At 40.0% G+C, this 22,601-nt stretch overlaps 1 protein-coding gene across 1 annotated transcript in view; it reads left to right on the top strand.

Annotated features, from left to right (window-relative positions):
* TBXAS1 (thromboxane A synthase 1) overlaps positions 1-22,601 on the top strand; it is a 228,199-nt gene that overhangs the window by 133,196 nt on the left and 72,402 nt on the right. Inside the window, exons 6-8 of the mRNA XM_054631033.2 lie at positions 2,227-2,315; positions 4,783-4,931; positions 6,907-7,037. Of these exons, the coding sequence (XP_054487008.2) occupies positions 2,227-2,315; positions 4,783-4,931; positions 6,907-7,037 (369 nt within the window). The remainder of the gene's footprint in view (positions 1-2,226; positions 2,316-4,782; positions 4,932-6,906; positions 7,038-22,601) is intronic.

Below are 22,601 nucleotides of genomic sequence, written 5' to 3'. Positions count from 1 at the left end.
TCAAGTTTCTATGCTTGGTATAGTTCACCTCCCCTGACACTACTTTATTTTTCTTGACAATTGGACAAAGATTTTGAGGTGTTATGAGACTTAAGAATGTTTCAGTCTGTGGTCTTTGTAGTTTGCAATCTTGCACTAATTTATGTCCCCCAGGGGAATAAAAAACCCAAACCCAGCCTGGGATTCCAGAGTAGATATCCCCTGTAGCTTTCATATACAAATAATTGTTTTATTGACATGAATCTGTTATTGTCATGCTAACAGTAAATCAAATCCATGTCCCCCCCCTCCCTGTTTTCCTGGTTAGACTTACTAATAAAAATACCTCATGGCTAGGAACGAATTGCAACAGTATTTCTAGAGGCTGGTGAAATGTGCAAAGTGCAGAGGTGCTGTGGGATGCCCTGGCCAGACGTACGTGCCCCTAATGTCTCTGCCAGCTGTTGAAAAGTGATAGCAACCAGCTGGCTGGTTACAGATCTGGTGATGTGATGAAGAATAAGAGAGAAAATAAGGCAGTAAAAGGAAAATCTGAAATTATCACCATCTGTTTCAGAAGCATCATACCTGTTAAAAAACTGATTTTCATTTTGTTCTCCTTGGCTGCTTCAGTTCACTGGGGGGGCCTGGACCCAGAGATTATGAAGTATTTCACCTTGGTTCAATCTGTTGAACAGAGATGTATTAATTTGGTTGAAGCTGCTTTTGAGAAGAAGCTTGCTGCAGGGGACTTCCTTTGGAAAGCCAAAAGGTGAAGAAGGCTGCCACATAACTGTGGTGTGCACCTCCCAAAAGTGTAACAGCTACTTTTACCAAACACTAATCTGGCACCAGAGCTGTCTTGTGAGACTGTGGCAAAGCCCAAATCGACCTGGCTTTGCAATGTAATTTCTCTCATATAGGCAGGGGACCTCGAGAGCAGCTAGACACATTCTTGAGTCAGCCTTGTGCCTTTGGAAAACATATTGGATGCTCCCGCGTTGGCCTTTTGACTGCGTGCAGTCTTGCCCATGTGTTGAGATGGCAGAGTGCCTGTGCACAAAGTGTTGTGCCAGTTTCACAGAGGTAGAAGTGCCAAGCAAAATGGACTTGGCTGGGCAGGCTGCAAAGCTCTCAGAGTTCTGCGAGGCTGCAGTAAGTCTTTTTTGGTAACAAGAATGTCAGAGGAGTAGGATAAGTCTGTTCTTGTGTTTGTTGACATCCGTATGCTGAAGGAGGTAGTTGAGGAAGGAAAGGCAAGTTTCTGTGTGTACATTGCTGGTGCTTGACATAGTTGTTGAGGCAAGGCTCTGGTGTTAAGTTGTAGGCTGCTCTTGGTAGTCTATATGGGAAAGAGCTGTAGGATATCATTCCTTTTGGTTCATGGCTGGATTGCTGCTATCCCCTTCCTCTGTCCCCCCATTTGGTGTAATCAAGGAAGTGTCTGATTCCTCATATGTAGGAAGCTAAAGAGACAGAAAGTGAGACTTTAATGAGGCCTTGATGTTTGCCTGTGCTGTGGTTTCCATGAAGCCCTAAAGAAGAGACTATTGCACTGGTGGCTACAGCCAAGCTGTGGTTAAGTCTACCTGACCAGTATGTGTCAGTGACTGGAAAAAACCCTTAGATGAATAAATTCACACAAATCTCCATTTAATGGCATCACCACTTGAGAAAAGCCTTTCCTCGTGCACCAATAGCAGTTTGCCCTCAGCAGCTTTTAGTGGTATCCAGGGTCACTTTCTAGTTACATGTTAAGTCCCTCAAACTGAGAGATGGCAAGATAGAAGTGATGCCAGTGCCTTTACAGGACTTTGGAAAGCATTATTCCTTCTGCCCTGGAGGTTACATAGGTTACATAAGTAACCTAAATGTGATTTAGTGCAAATAAAAAAAATGATAAATAAATTTTTTGAATGATTAAGTAGAGGGGCATATTTTTGCCTGTTAGGTCTCTGTGTATGTAGCCACAGTGGGACAAGGACCATTGGTCAGGTAAGTCATACAGCCTCTTGCATTTAGGCCCAGAGCTGGATAAGAGCATCCCTGTAATGTGTAGGTTTATTTTGAGCAGAAAGTGCCAGCATTTCATCTTACCTATGCACAAGTGCCTAACAACACCTGCAGAGGAACCTGAGAGCTCTATTCCATTTATCAGATAAAAATAATTAAAAATAATTATTTTTGTTTGGTGTTTTTTTCTTAACATTTTCATGCTTTTTCACAATTCAATATATTCCTTTCCAGATGACACCATTGATAAACAAGATCTGTGATACTCTGCTGTGTAACTTGAAAGTCTACGCAGATTCTGGCAAAGCTTTTGATATCCAGAGGTATGTTCAACATGCCAAAAATTAGTAGCAGATTATTAAAAAAGAGGAAAAAAGTCAATAGCAGTAGTTATTCTAAATTTGCACTTACTGTAAAAAAGATTTTTTTTTCCTCTCTCACTTTAAAAAATAGAGATCATAGTTTAATGGAGGGTGTGTCTGATAAAAGCCTTTTCTTCCTGGGACAGTCATTGCATACTTGAAAAGTAATTTTGGTAAAGCATCTAATGTATTTCTGGCAGTTATTTAATGAAGTTTTAACAGCTGGAAGGACAAAGGAAGGCTGCATCAGTCCCTGTCCAGTCTGTTCTCTGCAGGCTGCCAATAATGTACAAACATAAGAATTGGTCTAGTATCACATATATCTAGTCCATCAATCTTTTGCCTTTTTTTTTTTAATATGAGTTTTTTTCGAGCACTTAATCATTCTTACCACATTCTTCATAACCCCCTCTCATGGCATGCTAGCTTTTGGGGAAGCAACAGGATCAGTACTCCAGATGACATTTATCAAATGGCATTTTAATATTTTCCATATTGTACTTTCTCTCATTTGTTATGCATTTAATATCCTATTATCTTTTCAGTTGCTCTTTCATCAGAGGTCTTCACTGAACTGTTCACAACACTGTCTAGTCCCTTCTCTGAGTAGGTGCATTTTCTCTAAGATCCTGGGTAGTAGTTCAAATGCATTGTTTCTAACAGGCACTATTTTTGCTTCATTTTGCCTACACTTCATTTGCTGGGTTGGTCAGTGCCCTCTGAAGTTCTTCATGGTTTCCCCAAACTAAAGCAGCACAATAGTATTGTTTCATCAGAAGAAATGGATATTTAGGCACAATTGATTAATTTTTTTTCAAGTACATGTGCACATGCAAGTGTGTGTGTATGCACAGAGATCTCTCTAATAAACAGCTGAAGAGATGCTATGAAACCTCAAGATACATTACACTAGCCTAGTGCTGTGATGAAAATTGACCTTTTCAATCCTTCCAGTCTTTTCCATTTTTCCATTTGTCCTTTGTCTTTGAGTGGTCTTTTATCTATTGATCCATTATAGGGTTTCAGCTCTCAAGGGACACTTTGGAAAAGACCTTTGAAAGTATAAATGAATGATGTTGACCATCTTGGAACATGATATTTCCAGTTGTTTTACCATACTACCATTTCAGCAGGTTTGACATATTTATAAATGTGATTCTCATTCCACCGCAGTTTTACAGAATCACCTTGGGAGCTGTTTTTTTTTGCATGAAAAGACCTCTCTGTAACCTCCTATGACCTTAGTTGTCTTTAGCTGTTTTGTGTTTTGCCAACAGCTCAAAATTTATTTTTTAAGGTTGTTTTATTTGTCAATACCTTGGAGAGGTAAATGATTGAGTCCTTCTGAAATTATTGTTTTATAGCAATGCCTCCCTCCCCACCCCACCTTTTAACATTTTAACTATTTTAACTTCTAATGATGCTTTTTATGTGTGTGTAAGAGTTGAAGACCAAAAGAAGTGAGTTTTGCATTATTGTATCTTTTAGATCTTCTCTGGTGTGATCAGAATGAGAGGTCACTAAGATTGTCATTTAGAAATACTGATTCATATAGTATATGCAGGATATAATGGGTCTGGCTCCTGTTCTTCCCTTCATACATGCTCACTCAGATTAAAACACCAGAGACTGATATTAGCCTTTCCTAAGGATCATGGAAGTACAGACATTGCTTACTTCACCACAGATCAGAAGAATCAAATTCCTAGGATATTTCACATTCTCAGTCCACCCATCTCAAAACTCAATAGAGCTGCTAAAGTGTACTAGGAAAATAAAGATGGTAAGACAACTGGATTGAGGGTGAGATATGCAGGGAGCCATTTAGTAAGTTCTGATGTTTCTAGATCCACAGGTCATTTGGAGTTCTCAAAGCACTGGCAGCTCCTCTGCAGAGATACAGATTTCACATGGTGTCAGTTTCTCTTGGTTTTGTCCACAGAGTTACATTACAAAAGAGGTATGAAGAAGAAGAAGGAGGAAATCCTTAAGGACCTTAATTTTACCTAAGAACCTCTTGTCTCTGAGAGTTTAGACTGGACTGGAAATAGGAGTGGTTTTTGCAGTTAAAAATGAGAAAGAAATTATCTCATTTATTAGAGTGCTTATGAAGAAAATGCTTATGCATCTCTGATGTGTTACATTTGACTTCTAGGTCATAACAAATAAAATTGTTTTCAATAAAATGTTACTGGAATTACTGAGCTGTATGAAAATATGTTCACTTTGTAGGTTTGGAAAAAGTGATCATTGTCAAGCAGCACCATTTGTCAGAATGATGGAAACATCTCTTTTTGGCAAAGCTCAAATCTAAAAGCAAAAGGAAACTCAGTGGCAAAAATTAATGCTGTGTGATGTTCGTAGAAGCAAGATATTAATGGGTATGTGATTTGTAGATAATAATTTATCATTCTTCAATTAAATGCAGGTGTTACAACTGCTTTACCTTGGATGTCGTTGGTAGCGTAGCTTTTGATACTGAGGTGGACTCTCAGAAGAATCCTGATGACCCCTTTGTAAAGAATTGCAGAACATTCTTTGAAATGTCTTTGTTTAAGCCTCTTCTCATTCTAATCCGTGAGTATAGTCTACCTTTGTCTACTTTCTTGTGGTAATTTCATAAAAGTCATTCTCAAATTGCAAAATTGCTTCATGCTGAAGCCAGAGTAGGAAATATTATAGCTGACATTACTTCAGAGGGATTCAGAATGTAGCCCACTGGTCACTTCTACCCTTGAGATTTCCACCATGTGCTCTACAGGTCTTGGCACCATTAATGAAACTTACTCCAGAAACTGAGAGTCCAGGAACACAATGCTCCTGGTTCATCTATACAGGAAAGTTTCTGGGTCCTGCAGTTTCTACAGTACTTGTTTTAATACACTTCTCACTAAAACAGAGTAATTACCCTTTGCGACTTAAGTGTAAAATTTTTGTGCACTTGATTTGCTTAGTAGAGATTGAAATCCCACCCATTATGAACCCACTGAAGAAAAGAGGTGGAAGAGTATAAACAGATTGTGTAAATACTTCCAGTTCTTTTTTGAACACTGTCCACATCCTGGTTGATGGCTCTGAAGGATAAAGATCACAAGCGTCCTGAAGAGAGTGCATTTATTTTAGATTAATAGATAGGCAATGCAAGAGTGGGGTATAAAACCATGTAGTTCTAGGCCATGAAAGCTTAAGCTTCGTGGTGGTGGTGATCCTGATAATTCAAGGGCAGTAAGAATCACAGCTGAGGAAGCCATAGCATAATCAAGGCTTTTGAGGTTTTATCATCTTGTTATCTGCACACAGTAGTATCAGGTGGCACAGTGGCAAAGTTTCCTGTGCCCATCTGATCCTGCTGGCATTACAGATTGCACCTGTACTCACAGCACATCAACTGTTTCCTTCTGGAGCTGTGTATCCAAATTGCCCTGGGGTTAACATTTAACCTGATTGCAAAATGTGATTTGTGACCAATTTCTTAAGGGACAGAAATGTGCCCCTATACATCTGAGAGCAGTGTGTCCTTCATTAAAGAAAAGTTTCTGAAATGTTTGGAGTTGGATTCCTTGATTCATCTGTTTCTGCTTGTTCATTAATGTGAGAATTTCCACAATGTAGTTCCCTGTTGGCAGGACAGGGTTTTTCCAATTATTGATTTGTTAGTCTTAAGTTGTTCATAAGTTAATGAGGGGTTTATTAGAATATAAGGCTTCACTCAGGTTTCTAGGTTGTGACTGTAAAAGTATAAACTGGAGACCATCCTTTTGATAATATACCACTTCCTAAGTCTGTGGCCTGTTTAGAGAAGCAAAATAAATAGAATCACACAATAGCATTGGTAGAAACCTTAAAAAGTCATCTAGTCCAATCCCCTGCAATAAGCAGGGATGTCTTCAACCTGATCAGTTTGCTCAGAACCCCGTCCCTCCTGACCCTGAATGTTCCCAGGGATGAGGCATCCACCACCTCCCTGGGCAAACTGTGCCCCTGTTTTACAAGCTTCATTGTAAAGAACTTCTTCCTTATACCTAATCTGAATTGGCTCTCTTTTTGTTTAAACCCCATAGTCTTTGTCCTTTTGCAAGAGGCCCTGCTAAAGAGCCCCATCCTTCATATAGGTCCCTAATGCTGGAGAGCTGTAAACAGGAATGAAAACTACCCAATTTCACATGTTGGTGCCATAAGCTGCTGGGCCAGTTCAAGATCCCCCACTTTCCCTATGTAATTGTCTGGACAGGTAGGGGAATAATGCTCCCCTTTGTTGTGGTGGTTTTGTGACACCAAAAATCTGAACCAAAATACCAAGGCATCGTGGAAACAAGCTTGGAAGGCATCTGTCTGGAAAGGGAGTCCTGGCCAGAAGGGCATCTCCAAAAGGGAATGCTCTTTTTCTTCCGCCTCACAGGTTGCTAAAGGGAGAGGAAGAGAGGAAAAATCAGTTTTCATAAAAGGAACACATCCCACTTGATAAGTTTTATAATATTAAGGAAGAGAAAGGGTGACTATTATATGCCCTCACAGTCTGATTCAATGTTTTCTTCTTTAAAATCTCTTACAGTTTCTTTCCCATTCATAATGATCCCATTGCTACGCATTTTTCCCAACAAGAAACAAAAGGAACTTAATGAATTTTTTATCCAAACCATAAAAAATGCAATTGTCCACAGACACCAGCAAGATGCAGCTCAGGTAAGACTGTTTTGGTGATAAATATATGGATAAGCAAATGTTTTCAGGAAAAACTGGAAGTGGCATAAGCCTCTGTTTGAAAAACAAACTCAATCTCTTTGAACATTCAAAGTGTTTTAGTGAAGATTTGATTAATTTTTAGCTTTGTGTACCATCAGGCAGAATTGTTAACACATTCCAATATTGCTTCTCCTAGTATTTCTCTTCAAGAAAGGATGCAGAAAAGTTGGATCTGGGATGACTTCTCAACCCAGTTTCTAGAGCCATAAGGAAGGATTCAGCCCGTGGGGTTTTTTTTCTATCCTAAAGTCATGTGTCATGTCTATACTACTTTTCCTCAAGGACCAGAGGGGGAAAAAAACCCACTGAGTGTTTCAACCCAGTTTCTCCCTAAGAACTGAAGCAGGTTTCACAGAGCCCGGTGCCAGTTCTTGCTGCTTTGGAACTTGGAAAGAACCTGAGTGTCTGCTTAGAGCAGTCACTTGAGCTGAGATGGCTACATGGAAAGGTACTAAATACCACCTGAAGTGTGCAAACAAATGGCTGCCCATCAATAGCAAATCATTTGTTACCTCTTTTTTTGGACATAAGGCACGCTGAGGAGGTTTTTTGTGTTTGTTTTTGTCAGTCTTGTTTTATAAAGTATGTGAAGGCATATACACTTTTCATTAAAGTCTCTCTATTTTTGATATATGAAGCATTTGGAATGTAGACATCTGCTTTGGTTCTGTGATACAAAAGTTTCTTTTGGACAAAAGAAGAACAAGCATGAAAGGAAATTAAATCCCAAGATTTCTTTTAATTTAATTTTATTTTTCCTTTATTTTCCTTTTTTTCCATTAAGTTTCATCTTGTTTCATTTCATTCCTTGACTTGTCATTTCATTCCTTTCATGAAATGAAATCCCAAGATTTCATTTAATTTAATGTTGCATTTCAAGTAATTTCATTTTTTAATTTCAGTTTTCTAAATTTAATTTAATTTCATTTCATTCTTTGATTTGGCATGTCATTTCCTTTCATGAAAGGAAAGAAAAAGAAATCTCAAGATTTCATCTAATTCTATTTTGGTATGTTTCCTTTAATTTCTTTAAATTTAACTTCATTTCATTTCAATTAATTCCATTGAATTTCTTTTCATTTCATTCCTTGACTTTTCATTTCATTTTTATTCATGACATGAAATCCCAAGATTTCATTTAATTTCTTTGTTTCATTTAATTTATTGTCATTTTTTAGTTTGTTTTTTATAAAATTTAATTTCCCTTTATCCCATGATGTTTCATTTAATTTAATTTTATTATTTGATTTTTCATTTTATTTCATGAAATGAATTTTCATTTGATGAAAGGATATGAAATCTCAAGATTTCATTTCTTTAGGTTTCCTTTCATTTCTTTTCATATTTTTCCATTTAATTTTTTTTGCATTCCACTTCATTTCCTTTTATTGCGTGAAGTTTCATTTCATTTCTTTTCATGGAGGAATATGGATGTGTAGTGAGAAACAAAGAATATCGGTGAGAATTCCATTTTTGAGGTAACTGAAACAAATTTTTGCATAACAATTGGCATGAAACACACAACATCCACATGAAGGAAGCTGTTAATATTGAGGTGTAAGAGATGCTTCTTGCCTCTCTGAGATGAAGAGTAATGCTGATGGAGTAACAGCACGGGTGAGAATGGATCCTCCCAACTTATTCTCACAGCTTCACCCCACAGCTGCCACTTTTCAGGATAAAATAGATTTTAAGGTTTACCCTACAGTACTTCCAGGACACATTAAAAAAATTAAATTTATATTCGAATATATTGCTGCTCTTTGACTTTTTCTGCAGCGATGTCTCACTTCTACATTTGTTGCAGTTTATCCCTACATGCTGCTTGCTGTTCCTTCAGCCCACCTTCATCAGTCTTTGCTTTTCTTTTCATCTGAAGGATGGTAAGCACCACTGAGTGGCCACAAACAGCTGGTGTTTCATAAACAGGGTTCCTGGCCCAGGCTGAGTGCTGCAGGAATATCTTCTGGCAGTGATGATGTGTATAAACTGCTTGCAGGCACCTCATTTCTACTGCATAGGTCCAGTGTGAACTTTTAATGACCTGCAGATGTGGCTGTAGGTATGGACAGCTTTAAATCAAAGATTCATGCCAATAGGGTCTGCATGGAAAGTCTGTTCTGTATATGAATTATGAAAGAATAAAAGGGACAATGAAACAACCTAATGTGGATTAAAAGTGGTTGCTGTGTTAACTGTTATTAATGAAATGCAGTGTGTTTGTGGCTGTAGCACTGAGGGGGTCCACCATGGGCTAAACCCTTCACTATGCTGGTCACTCCCTTAAACAAGGGACAGCACAGAAAAAAGCAAGATTGTAGTGACAAGATCAAGAGGCAGAAATCTGCATAATGCAGCCTGTTTGCAGGCTACAGAGGTTGATGGGCCAGAGGCTTAAGGCTCTATTGGAGGGGTATTGGGAGGGTCTGTGAGAGATAACACATGGTAGTAGCTGCCCAACACCAGGACAATGTGGGGGAAAGTGCAAGGTCTGTGTGTGCCTTAGCAGTGTGTGCACAATTCCATGGCTGCCTGCAGACCTGTCTGCTCCTGGGCTTTTGCTTAGTGTGCAAAATTGGCATATGGGAGCTATTTTAAGTACTAGGAGTTAGACTACTAGGGACAGATTTCTTAATGCAAATTAAGTCTCCTTTGCAGGTCAGGATCATTATTGTTCAAAAGTGACTGGAAAGTTTGAAGCTTTCTTTTTTTTTTCCTTTTCACTGCCTGTGTTCTATATCTGCTTATAGAATTTTGAATGTTTTAGATTGGTGGCACATGAGTCTTGTTACAAACATAAGCAACTAATATTTGCCACAGACATAAAAATGGTGTGTAAAACAGAACAAAACACAGTTTTTTTTTCAATTTAATGCAGAAATTAATCTGTAGAAATGAGGTGTCCCAGATAGCCCTGCATGTGAATGAGAATGATGTCCTCTGTCCTAGGTCTCGTACGATGAAATGTACCCACTGAAACCAGTTGGAGTTTTGGCACTGAATTTTAATAAGGCCAAGATATAACTAGCAGCCACTGGTTCTTTGTGCTAATAATGAGAGCTATAAGCAAAGTCTTATGGTCTCCCTGAGGTGCATTAGGCCAATGGGTATGCCTTAGTTTGCTACACTCCTAGATGTTACATTGTATGTGCATCTTTTACTCCCCATTGATTTTATCACCACTAAAAATGCTTTGGGGTTCTTTTCTGGAGGGGAGTGGGGGAGGGAGGATAAAAAAAGCCTTTGGAACAAAGTGTAAAACAATGAAAAGCTCCACGACAGTGATTTAGCTGAAACTTGTCTTCCTCTCATCTACAGCTAATGTGAACAAAGAATAAAGAAAGGCCAAAAAACAATGTGACAAGCAAAATCAGCCTGTTATCATCCCTTTTCTATCAGTAAATGAAACAATGCTTCTGAATGCCTAAAGATAATCCCTTGGGTAGATAGTAATTTTACAGCCAGGTTTAGATCTAATAATACGCTTGCAGCTTATATGAGATCTGTGATGTCACTTTCTCTCATCCCCTCGGTTAGTGGTGCAGATGTCATTTTAATTATATATTATCTTTCTGTGGTCACTCAAATAATTCTAGTCCTGGATATTCCACTCATTTGGCTTATGTACAAAAACATTTAATGCCTGTACTTTAGAAATTTTAATACATTACATTTATTCATGGGTTCAAATTATTGTAAAAGGCTTTTCCCACTATTTACAGAAGAGCAAATTTACTCAGCTCACAAGAAACAGCACAAATTTAATGCACCACTTAACACCTACTTTAAAGGATCCAGCAAGATTTAAATGTTCAAATACTTTACCCTGATTATCTGTCCAGGTTTAAATTTTTCCCTGAGGCAAAATATTTCCAAAGACAGGGCAGATAGACTATTTGTTTACTTCAATAAACGATACTTTGATAGATTTTCATTTAATAATCTGATATACAAATTGTTTTTGTGTTAGAGCTATTTTGATATCCTGTTATAGCTCGGTTCTGAACCTACTGGTTTCTTTTAAATTATGATGTTTAGATGAAGGAGTCTTTCATGGTGCTCAAAACTGAGACTCCTTCAGCAACTGTGGGTTGAAAGTAAGCCCCCTGTCAGCAGATGAAAGTTCAGAGTTTCATTTGTAATCCATAGTAATAACAACAATTGTACTGTAACACTTTAAGGTTATTGATTATTTTTGGAAAATCCACTATTGAAAATGCGCATCCTTTAGCAAGGAGAATTGGAGAATTCATAGAGGCTTCAACACTTTCTTCTGATATTTCCTGATTTTTCCAGTCATACTGCCTGCTGTGAATGTGTAATTCAAGGTCACATAATCCATGCTTGGCCAGTAGTGATCTGATGATGTTTCTGATGGCCATCAGCTGCTTCTTGGTGTTCTCAAGACAATTTGGAATGAGAGGGTGACAAAGCACAGGGAAAGTATCACCAGAACTATTCTCTGGCATCTCAGTTTGCTGTTCACTCAATTTGGCTGGAGCCTTATGGACTACTTGAGTGTTTTTAATGCAAAGGCAGAACAGACGGAAGGAACAACATGAGAAGAGTGTGAAGGCTCTGCTGCTGGGAGCCATGCTTCCCTTTGAGCCCTGTGGTGTAAAGCCACTCAGAAACTGTACAGTGGTGTCAGTCCTGGTGATGATTTGGCCTCCTTTTAATTGGTGTGGCTCTAGGATACTCTGTAATCTGCTGTGCCAGGTACAGATCAAAAGAGGTTGTCCTCTGGTCAACAATTGCAACCTCCTCCAGCTTTCCCTGCTTTCCATCCTCATTCCTGGCCAGTCTTTTCCCTGATCACTGGTAGCTACAGTCAGTGGCTCTGCTTTTCCCAGGCTGCCCATACACCTGGGCAGGCATGAGGGATTCCTAGTGAGGGGAAGTCCTTTGGTTTTTCAGCATCAGCTATGGGAGCCTAAAAAGGTCAGAAGACTGCATTTTGAGTAACTCTGAAATTAAGGTATTTAAATACTTGCAAAGTGGGGGGTGGACTTCTCTTGCTCTAAGGACTAGCAAAGGAAACGTGCTATAAAGAAGAAGTAACTTTTAATATCTTTCTGGGAAATTATGGCTGGGTTAGAGTTTTAATCTCTGGTACACTGATTCCCAGGGATAAACATGCAATGATCTCCCCTAAGGGGAAGAGGGACATGTGTGTGTGTACCTGCATTCTGGAGGATAAGTGACAATCTGAAAACCTAATTACTGTGACACTCTGTTCTTTTCTCTTCCTTCCCCAGCAGTTCCCTGGAGTCTTTCCTTTTCATGAACTAATGAACTATTTTATTCAAGAGCTGCTTGAAATGAGTTGAGCAGAGGTAATCCTCCTGAAAAAGTCTGATCCTCTCCTTGTCAAGGGAAAACTATACAATTACAAAGAAAAGTTAGTTAAAAATTTGCTAAATACTATGTACATTCCAGGAGCTATGTGTGTGTGTTTGAACTGTGTAAATGCAATACAGATGTTTAATAGTAAATATTTTTCTACAGAAACAGCAGATGGGAGGATTAGACACCTTCTAATAGTGTGCAGTATTCTTGCCTTTGTAGAAAACCAAGCAAAATTTGTGGTGGTGTCCATGTAAGGATACACACTATATGGCAATATTAAATAATCTAATTTTATGGATTAATAAAGTCAGTAAAACAAAGGATCAGTCTGATCCTTTTGTTTTTCTGAGTCTGTTGGAGAGATGCTGTGATTCTGTTCTTCTGGGCTGTTCTCACAGTTTGATCATCCCATTATAAACTGCCTTTGTCAGGTGGAAGTGTGGACTTTCCAGAGAGGTAAATGTGTGTTTTAAAGATATAGAGGAAATGTGGGCTAAATATGGAGTTGAACGCAGTTCTGAAACCTCTATTTCTGCTGCTGTTAGCAGAAGAGTATAATTGCTCTAGAATATGTTTAAAAACTTTTGAACATCAAATCTGGTGTCTGTGCTTGGGCAGCATGCAGTGATTCTGAAGAAAAAAAAAGTAGCATTGTATTAAAATAAATTTTAGTTATTCACCTTATTTAAAAGTCAAGCCATTTGCTTGTGGTTTGTCTTCCTTCCTTCCCATATTTGAGTAATTTTTAAAAATTATTTATTTTATTTTTCTTGAAGATGTAATGAGTTTTATAACTTTCTCAAGATTTCTGAAGTGGGTATTTAAACATAACAAAGCCACAAAACCTTGAATAGAAATGAACTTGAAATCCCTATTACTTTTGGGCACCTGTTGAAATTTCTTGATCACCCTGTTGATATCTTTCCAAGGAGGAACTACAGGCTTACCAAATGTGATCTTTGGGTTTCAGGCCTGGGCTGAAGTGTCTGGCTGAGGTTTTTTCATCATGAAATGCAGCTCTGCAGCCTCTCTGCTCAAAAGAGATTAAGGACAGAACAAGTAACAGGAGTGGTGCCTTTCTTGCCTCCCCGAGGTGTGCAGGAAGAGTTTTGCATTACTGCTGCACCTGTTCCAGTTCTACAGCCCAGAACACCTGTGAGCCCAGGGCTTTGTGGGCACTATGGCCACAGGAAGTTAGCAAATGTCTGCTTGGTTGCCTGCTGCCAGCAAGCACAAGCAGCTCTGCTTGCTGTTGCTGACCCTTTGCTCTCAGGCAATGTTTTACTGTCTCCTTGGTTGTGGCTCAGAGTGCTTCATGGACTCTAGACAAGGAATAGGCAGATGGTATCATGTATATATTATCTGCCCCACTCCAGCAAACCCTGCAGCAGCCCTAACAACATAATCTTGGCATCTGTGATTCTTTCTCTGATGCCTCTGCCTCTCTCCATTCCCTTTTGATTTTTCTCAAGCACTGCAGTCCATCTCCACTTCTTCAGGAGTGATGTCCCTATCCCATAATTCACACATGCCAGCCACCTCAGCTATACTCTGGGGTCCAAGGTGCCATCTCCTTGACTTCTTGGAGCACCGCTCACACAGAATCACAGAATTATTTAGATTATAAAAGACCTTTAAGTTCGTTAAGTCCCACCCCTTAATCCAGCACTGTCAAGTCCACCACTAAACACATCTATATGACTTTTACATACCTCCAGGGTTAGTAATTGAACCCCTTCCCTGGGCAACATACTCCAACAACTGAGCACCCTTTTGGCAAAGAGATTAATATCCAATCAAAAACCTTCTTTGGCACAATTTGAGGCCATTTTCTCTTTTCATATTACTTGGGGAACAAAAGACCAACCCCCACCTAACTCCAACCTCCTTTCAGGTGGTTGTAGAGAGTGATAAGGTTCCCCCTGAGCCTCCTTTTCTCCAGGCTACATAACCCCAGCTCCCTCAGCTGCTTCTCATCAGACTGGTGTTCCAGACCCTTCTCCAGCTTCAGTGCCCTTTTCTGGACGTGCTCCAGCACCTCAATGCCTTTCCTGTAGTGAGGGGCCCAAGACTGAATACAGCACTCGAGGTGCAGCCTCAGCAGTGCCAAGTGCAGGTGATGACCATGCTTCATGACCTTGCTTCAGTTTGCAAGACCATAGACTTGTGCTAATGGACAGAAAGTAAATTGAAGCACCAGGGTGTTCATGGTGTTTAATCTGGTTAAGTCTTTGCATATCCGCAGTTGCCAAGAATGATTGTGCAGATAGTACCAGGAGAATATGAATATCTATGCAGGAAAAGCCAACTTCATATTCTAAGGGATATGTGGTAGAGCTCCTTCAGAGGGCCTTCAAAAAACTTGTAAGTTTGGCCCTTTCTGGGCAGAACGGGAGGTTCAGATGCTCCCTGTAGCACTCTTAATCCACAGGAAGTCACTAAACCAACAGGATGCCTTCAGAGGTAAAAGGAGGAAGGACTTAAGTGCTTCTGTCAATAAGTTTTGTGTGTATTTTCCTCTTGTTTTCACCAGCTGTTGTGGGAAGTGAAGATGGACATTTGGCTTTGCCAATCTACAGCATATTAAAAATGTCTTCTATTTGAGAAGGGTGGGATCTTTAGCACTGAAAAAAGGCTTTGTCATCTAGAGTGAAAATAAATAAAATCACACGTTCAGTTGTTGGTAATGTCAAGGTTTTAAAGACTTTTAAGAATTGTGTTTGCATGGTAAAATCAATCTCTTAACATACCTTTTATTGAAAATCCAGATAAAAAGATAGCTTAAGGACTCTTCCAAATAATGTTTGCAGTAAAATTTCTCTGAAAAACTGGAAGAGGAAAGAGTTGAAAGGCAAACCTGCTTTTTCAAAGAAGCCACCCCCATCACTGAAGGAGAGATGAAAAGTCCTTTTTTCTTTTTTTTCCTTCTTCTGCACGCTGGTTGTTGTGGTGATATCCTATTTTTCCTCTTCTTGATACTGAAGGGCATGAAATTGTCACAGCTCTATTTTATGTGTCTAGTAAAATAAGGTGAGCAAGAGCTCATTGTGCTGTGAAGGTGGTGTCCAGAGAAAACTGGCCTTTGTCACTGAGTTTTGTGGTGATGTGATGAGCGCAAGGGAAAAAAAGAGGATAAGAAAGCAAAAGAAATTAGGAGGTTGCTTCTTTTAAGGGCCTGGGTCTCTGCCATGTAGACCTGGCTCACCTCATCATAATTTTTTTGCTTTACCCCCCTTTATGATCATGACCTGTGCTTGCTATCCAGAGTGAGGTTCAAACATAGCAAATCCTGTTTATGCCTGTGGTAATTCCCTGTAGGCAATAACGTCAGTGCTGGCCACTTGTCCCAGCCTGATCCTGTGCTAGTAATGAGTATTCGCAGCATGCATTTCAGTGTCTGATTAAATCTTTCTGAAAGGCCATCTGTTTGAGGAGGATGTGGCATTGGCTTTAATACTTTTTTATACCTAGTACTCAATGCTGCTCTTTCATGACCTTAGACATAAAGTTTGTCCCCTTGGTTAGTTAGAAACTTTCCTGATACTCTTATCAGAGAAAATAATTGAACCAGGGCTGTTGCAACCTGGTGGGTCACTGGATATATTTGGGGAAATGTTCCTGGATGCTGAAGCCACAGAAATTTCACATAACCAATGAGACTTTGTTGTGTTCAGGGCTAAGAAAAAGGTCTCTGTTTTCTGGGAAGGGAGTAAAGCACATCCAGCTGCCTTTCTTTTATAGCACTCCGAGTAGAATCTGATGTGGTCATATATCTGTTGGTACATGCCAAATCAGTAAGTAATCTGGCCTTTCTGCTGCATGTTTTCATCTGTGCAAAATAGTCAGCCTAAGCAGAGTTAAATTTGTCTTTCAGGGTCATCTTTCTATAGGCTTGGAAGCACAGTTTCTCTTTGTGATTCTATTGGCATAAAGCAAATCTTGCCCAGCCTATCTTTTCCTGCTTCCCGTTGTTTGTTTTCCTTCATGGTATGGTCTCAACATTCACCCCTTCAGCTGAAAGGGAAAATTGTTACCCTGAAGTTGTGCACATTCCCTTCCTTTTGTAACTTGTCTCTCTTACAGTTCTTCATATCTTCTTTATGTTATCCTTACAGTGTGCTCCCACAGGTTTCTCAGAAGATTCTACTCGAGGTCTCTGAAAGCCCTTCCTTTTCCTGCTTCATCTGTGATCTGGATGTGGGGTTTTCAAATCAGCAAGCAAAAGGAATCTTGCATTAAATTAAATAGTCTGGAGATTATCTTTCTGCACAGCAGAGCAGTGGTCTTTAATGCCAAGGTGGGATATAAGATCTAATCTTTGTTTACATGGTCTTTTTTTTTGTTTGTTTGTTTTTACTTTTGATCTCAATCTGCAAGGGGCCTATTGACTGGGACTAGGAATTTCATATATTAATTTTACCTTGCTGTTCAGAGTAATAGCATTTTTGGGTACTTTCCCACTACAAGCAGGCTTTCCTCTGACATGTGGAACTAGAGCATAGCATCTAAATTCTTAATTTAGAAAAAATCACAGATTTACTGACCTAATTGTAGTAACAGAGCTTTCTTTTTCTCTGTCAGTTTTAACAATTTCAGTTTTGTCTTTCACATGTCATCCTTTTTTCCCCTTTTATATGCTGTTGGTCCATCGTCCTTCCTTCCTGAGTCACTTCCAGAACTAGAAGGGGAGTTGCTGCATTTGTGGTATTAGTGGGTGATCTTTGAATTTGTCTCTTAGTCTCTCTGTGTCTCTATTTGCCTACAGTGACCTCTCTCAGCCCCATGCACTGCCTTCTTTTTGCAGTACAGCATGACCTTTCCTGAAGCAGTTATGAAAAAGCTGTTCCATGATATTTCATTCTTGCTCAACCATCTTGTCCATCTTTTGGCATGTTTTGATCTCTGGAGGTTTTTCCCTTGATCTGTCTCAGCTGTTTCCATCTACTTTGCACTCCTTTGATATTTCTCCCTTTTCTCTCATGTCTACTCACCTTAGGAGATCCATACTCCTACTTATAAGAGGCACTGACAGTCCATCTTGCCAGCAGGAGAACCCTTTAAGTGGCCAGCATTTGGATGCCAAGTGCATGAAGTCACTTTTCTTTTTAACGTGCTCAGTCTGACCATATCTGTGCACAAAGGCTTTGTTTGCTTGGGGCACTTCTCTTCTTGCCACCCTGTCCAGGCTGCCCTGGGACTGCCTCTCCCTGCCTGCCCTCAGCCTTCTGGAACCAGCAGAGGCTTTTGCGAGACCCCATCCGCTCATGACCATATGTGGATTTTGAGGAGAATTTGATATTGGACTTATTATGAAAAGCAACAGATTGTCTGTCACTGGTAAGCTTGAGGAGAGGCTTGCTGAAATGTGCCCTCAGTGTCAGCTGGCTACGAGGCAGGAATCCCTGCATGGTGTTTTCCGTCTGCCTTTTGTTAAGAGCAGCCTGAATGGTGGTGGTGATTCCTCTCCCTCCCGAAAATCCACCTAGGAAATCCTGCATCTGTAGCAGACAATGATGCCTTGCCCTGGCTTCACAGCCTGTGAGTGTTCAGGGCTTTCTCCTCTTCCTTCACAGCACCTACCCTTCATTTTTCCCTCCTGCTGGGATAAGCAAGCTGTATCTAAGGGAGACAGACTAAAGGGGAGCTGAGCACCTCCTTTCTCTCTTCAACAGAAATTTACACTTTTTAATAATGTAATCTCAATTAAAAACATACCAATTAAAATGGGCTTTTTAGTAGCTCTCTGGGGAGAGGGAGCTATAATTCACATTAAAATGTAAAGCTTCAGAAGCAGGGAGAGCTAGGTGCATTGCAAGTGCCCGAATATTCAGTGATTTTAATTACAGTGGAAACTTGATAAATTGCTTTGTGCCACAATCCATTATTAACAGCTTAATGAATATCACTGCTGCCTCTTTTAAACTGCTCCACGGTGAAAATGATTGTCAGTATTTCAGTTGTGAACTCTGATTTTTTGACATGCCTGTATATTTGCCCCTTAAAGAGAGACAAGGTGGCTCAAAGTCTGCAGGCTTGGCTTTGGGGCTGGGTGAGATCTGCTGGCTGCAGTGTCCTGGGATAGAGAGCCAAGTGGGAAGATGGAGCTTTGGTGTTTCACCACAACTGGGACTGGCCAGGGTTTAAATCTGCTCTATGCAGTTTAAGAGCAATGTCTTTTTAAGCATTCAAAGAGCCCAGGAGGGATCACCAGATCATAAGGCTGCCTTTTCACTGTGCTGTTTCTCTGCATGATGCACTGCAAGGATAGGGGGCTGCTTGGGGTGTCTGCTCGGGGCTAAAGGAGAGCAGCAGTGTCACAGCCCCGTGGTCAGGCATGCTGCTGCTGAGCTTCTTTTGGAGCGACCGAGGTGCCAGCTGGTTTGAATTTTCCAGGTTTTAGCCAGCAAAAAGCTGACTTGAGGCATGGAATTAGGCAAGTCCTCTTGGAATGCTGAAATGAGACCAGTGATTGTGCTCAGCTTTGAACAGGGATGAAACAGTTATTTTTTTTTTTTCTTGACAGTTATTACAGCTGTAATTGTGCTAATGTTATGATGCTACATATTTATATGTGTATTTGTAGTAAAATGATACCTTTCCCCCACTTTTCAAAGCAGCTTAATATTTCAAGGATAAAGGTTATTATTAAGAATGATATTATTTTAGATGCTAACAGCAGGTATAGGGGGTTTGTACTTGTGCCCCATTAACGTGTTAAATCATGGGAATTTAAACAGCCATCATCTGGATTCTGTGCAGTTTATTATTTATTGTGGGTGTTCTGTTTTCTGTTGATCATGTGGCCAGACCAGAGGGTCACAATCCCAAAGTGAGGTTACCACCAGGTTTTGACAGGATCTTGACTGAGATGCAGGATAGATCTCAGAACAGAAATTACTGGGAACTGTTCTTCTGATTCAGAGAAGTGTCTATATGGGATAAACAGGATTTTTCTGAATATCTTGGGGGTTATTATTCTAATCATGTTTTTCTGTAAAACAACAAAAATGTATTCACTTTCACTGTCTCAGAAATGTTAACCTTACTCATGATGATGTTAACTTGCACCCTGCCAATTACACAGAACCCTCCTGGGTCATTATATCGATAATTGCACATAGGATTTTATTTTTTTCTTGTGAAAAATCCTTTGTTGACAGAGTAGTAATGATGCCTGTAAGTTCCTTAAGTATTGCTCAGTCAGGGATATGTAAGATATGGGAGATGTCCTCATGTATTTGGGGAGAAAGACAGCTTGTATTTGGCATGCTGTTAATGTTTCTATAGTTGTATTTTTTTTATATTTTATTTTTTTAGTTTGACTTTAGGAAGCATTCCAGGCTATCATTTTTCATGCACCCCTGTACTGGCAGAGGACAAAGTGGCAGGCAGTAATATAAAATGTCATCTAGTTTTTCTTTTGTTCTTTAATTCACGCACACGTGCTGCTTCTGTGTGTTTATCAGTGTGCACAAAATGCCTATATTTGCAAGATAATAGCTGTGTAAATATTAGAAAGTCATATTGAAACTCCGTGAAGGGAAGGAGAGCAAGGGGAGAATCCTTCCTGCTACTGAGGAGCCATCTATTGGATAAAACCCATAACTGAACCCAGCACCCGTGAAGCTGTGGAGGATAACACAGTTTGTTATTGGTCACTGGTTAGCTGAAAATAATCCTTTCCTTCCCAGTGCTCTCACCCACTGTGTTAGAAGGCTGTATCCCTTCATGCACACAAGTCATGAGAGTCAGATATAGATGTGATTTATGTACTTTAGGTAAAAGCCAGTTTAATATAGCTGAAAATCCGGGATAAATCCTAATGTAGGGTGTAGGTGTGATCATGAATGGATAAGCTGGCAGTAGGATTGCCTGCCAGCAGTGGAGAGCAGTTGCTTGAAGAAGTGATAATGAAAATTTTTCCCCCATATTGTTAATACAGAATATGAATAACATTAGTTGTACCTTTTTTTTTTTTTTCTTGAAGCAGTACATGGCATTTATTTCAGTCTCAAAACCATGATCAGTTTAGTTAAAAGAATTTTTTTTTTTTGGCTTCCTGAAAATACTTAAGGGCATCACAAAACCAAATAATGAGCTGTTCCTTCCCTCAAAACATATGCAATCTATATGTTGTGTGATGCAGAAAGAAAGGATCTTGAACAAACCCTGAGAAAAATGAGGGAGAGCAGGATGTGAGCAGTAAATTCCCCGAATGGCCCTGAAATATCCTGATGGCTCTTCAAAGTGAGTGGTGGAGCTTTGCAAGAATGTTAAAAGGAGCATATGGGGCTGGAAGAACAAAGAGCAAGAAAGAAATAATGAGATTCCTGTGCATTTTCTTGAATGTGAGTCAACTGCTAAAACAAGAAATTATTATTAATCGGGAATTTAATTTAAGAAAATAAAATTGCAATCTGTGGCAAGTGGAAAAGAGCAGAGGGCTGCCAGCAACATAGCCTTTAGTCAGCAGTTTGAGTCAGCAGAGGGTCAAGCTTCTGGATGTCAGACACTTAGCCTAAAACACTCCCTTCCTGCATCCTCCCTTCCTCGTGCAAATAACAGAGGGGAGGAGAGTCAGATGGTTTAGTGGGAGGCCAGATGAGCTTTGGGAGGGGATGCATGCATGCAATGTGAAGTAAGGTGCACAGCTTGCTGCTGGTTGGGGCATGGGTGCCTGCTCCACGTGCTGGCATGCATGGCAGGGCCTGGCCTGAGCTATTCTTTCCCCCATCACTCAGTTATTTCTTTTCTTATCTCTCCACACTGTGTATTCTGATAATGTCTCTCCTCCCCCTTCAAGCAGCAAAACACATGTGGGGCAAGGGAAGCTCAGCTACCACACACACAAATCCAATATTTATTGTTTGCATTGCAGTAATGCCAGGAGTCATTATCAGAGTGGTGTTATCCTGAATGTTTTGCAAATACAGAACGAGGAGGTTGCTGTCCACTGATATTTGCTGCCAATGTCTCTTGCTCATCACAGTGCAGAGACTGGGAAAGCTGGATGGGACTCTCCAGCCCCTGAATTCTGGGCTGCTTTCTGATCCTTCCCCGTGTGTGTGTGTGATGGAGGGAGCTGTGCTGGTTATGCTGTTGTGCTGTGACCTGGGCTGACACTGCCGGCCCAGTGTGGCAGAGCAGCCAAGCAGCTGCCACGAACTCCATGACATTTTCTTACCATTAAACTGAATTTCATGATGAAAAACTTAGTGCTTGTCTTAAATACCTGAGCCTGGTACTAGGGGGAAGCTTCCCAGAGTCAGAGACAGTGGCCAGTTCATTAGAGGTGTAAATAGACCTGGCTACAGACAATCCCTTGATTTTACACTGAACAGCTACAGGAAGGGTTTCCAGCCCTCATGGAAAGCTGTGGGTTTCTCTGTGGGCCCACACAGTTTATGAAGCAACCAAATAGGAGTGTATCTTATTTTTTCCCACCCATACCTGTGGTATCTCTGTATCTTACATAGCACTTCAGCCAAGTCTGGCTTTTGGCTAGGATCTAAAAACCAGTCTGCTCCTGAAAGAGCTGTAAACACCTGTATTAAGATTATATCAACTACAAACAGTTCTGTTCTTTCTCTTAATTCACTAACAGTTAGATCTGAAATTCAAATTGATTTTCATCCCTGGTCTGTGTGGGACCATATGAAGGAGGCTGCTGTCTTTCAAGATGTGAGCCCTCTAGTGCTACTTGCAGCAGTATAAACTGGGGGGAGGTGGGTCACTAACAAAATGTTGGTTTTAAGAAATCCCTTCAGCTTTATTTTCAGGTTGAATTAGGCTTAATCCCTCTGTATGCTACTAAAGCTTTTACTTTTGAAGGTCAGAAAGGTGCAAAATTTTTGAGGAAGAAACCACCGGTACCTGTGGACTCTTCCCCCTCATGAATGGAAGCACTGCTATGTGCAAATCATTTTGTATTTTTCAGCAGTTTGATTTTTATGTTATCAGCATGCTTTATTAAAGATACATTTAAAACATATATATATATATTTATATATTTATATATACACACACATACATTGTGAACAGGTACAGGCTGTGGAGTTGCAGACATTATGGATGTAGCTGGTGAAATCTAATGATTTGCAATATCTGTGGTGAGTCACTGGAGGAGGGGAAACCTCTGCAGTGACTGAAAAGGTC

This window comes from Agelaius phoeniceus, chromosome 5 (assembly GCF_051311805.1).
Source record: "Agelaius phoeniceus isolate bAgePho1 chromosome 5, bAgePho1.hap1, whole genome shotgun sequence".
Taxonomy (NCBI): domain Eukaryota; kingdom Metazoa; phylum Chordata; class Aves; order Passeriformes; family Icteridae; genus Agelaius; species Agelaius phoeniceus.
The sequence above is the reverse complement of the archived record's forward strand: the minus strand, read 5'-3'. Positions and strand labels throughout refer to the sequence as shown.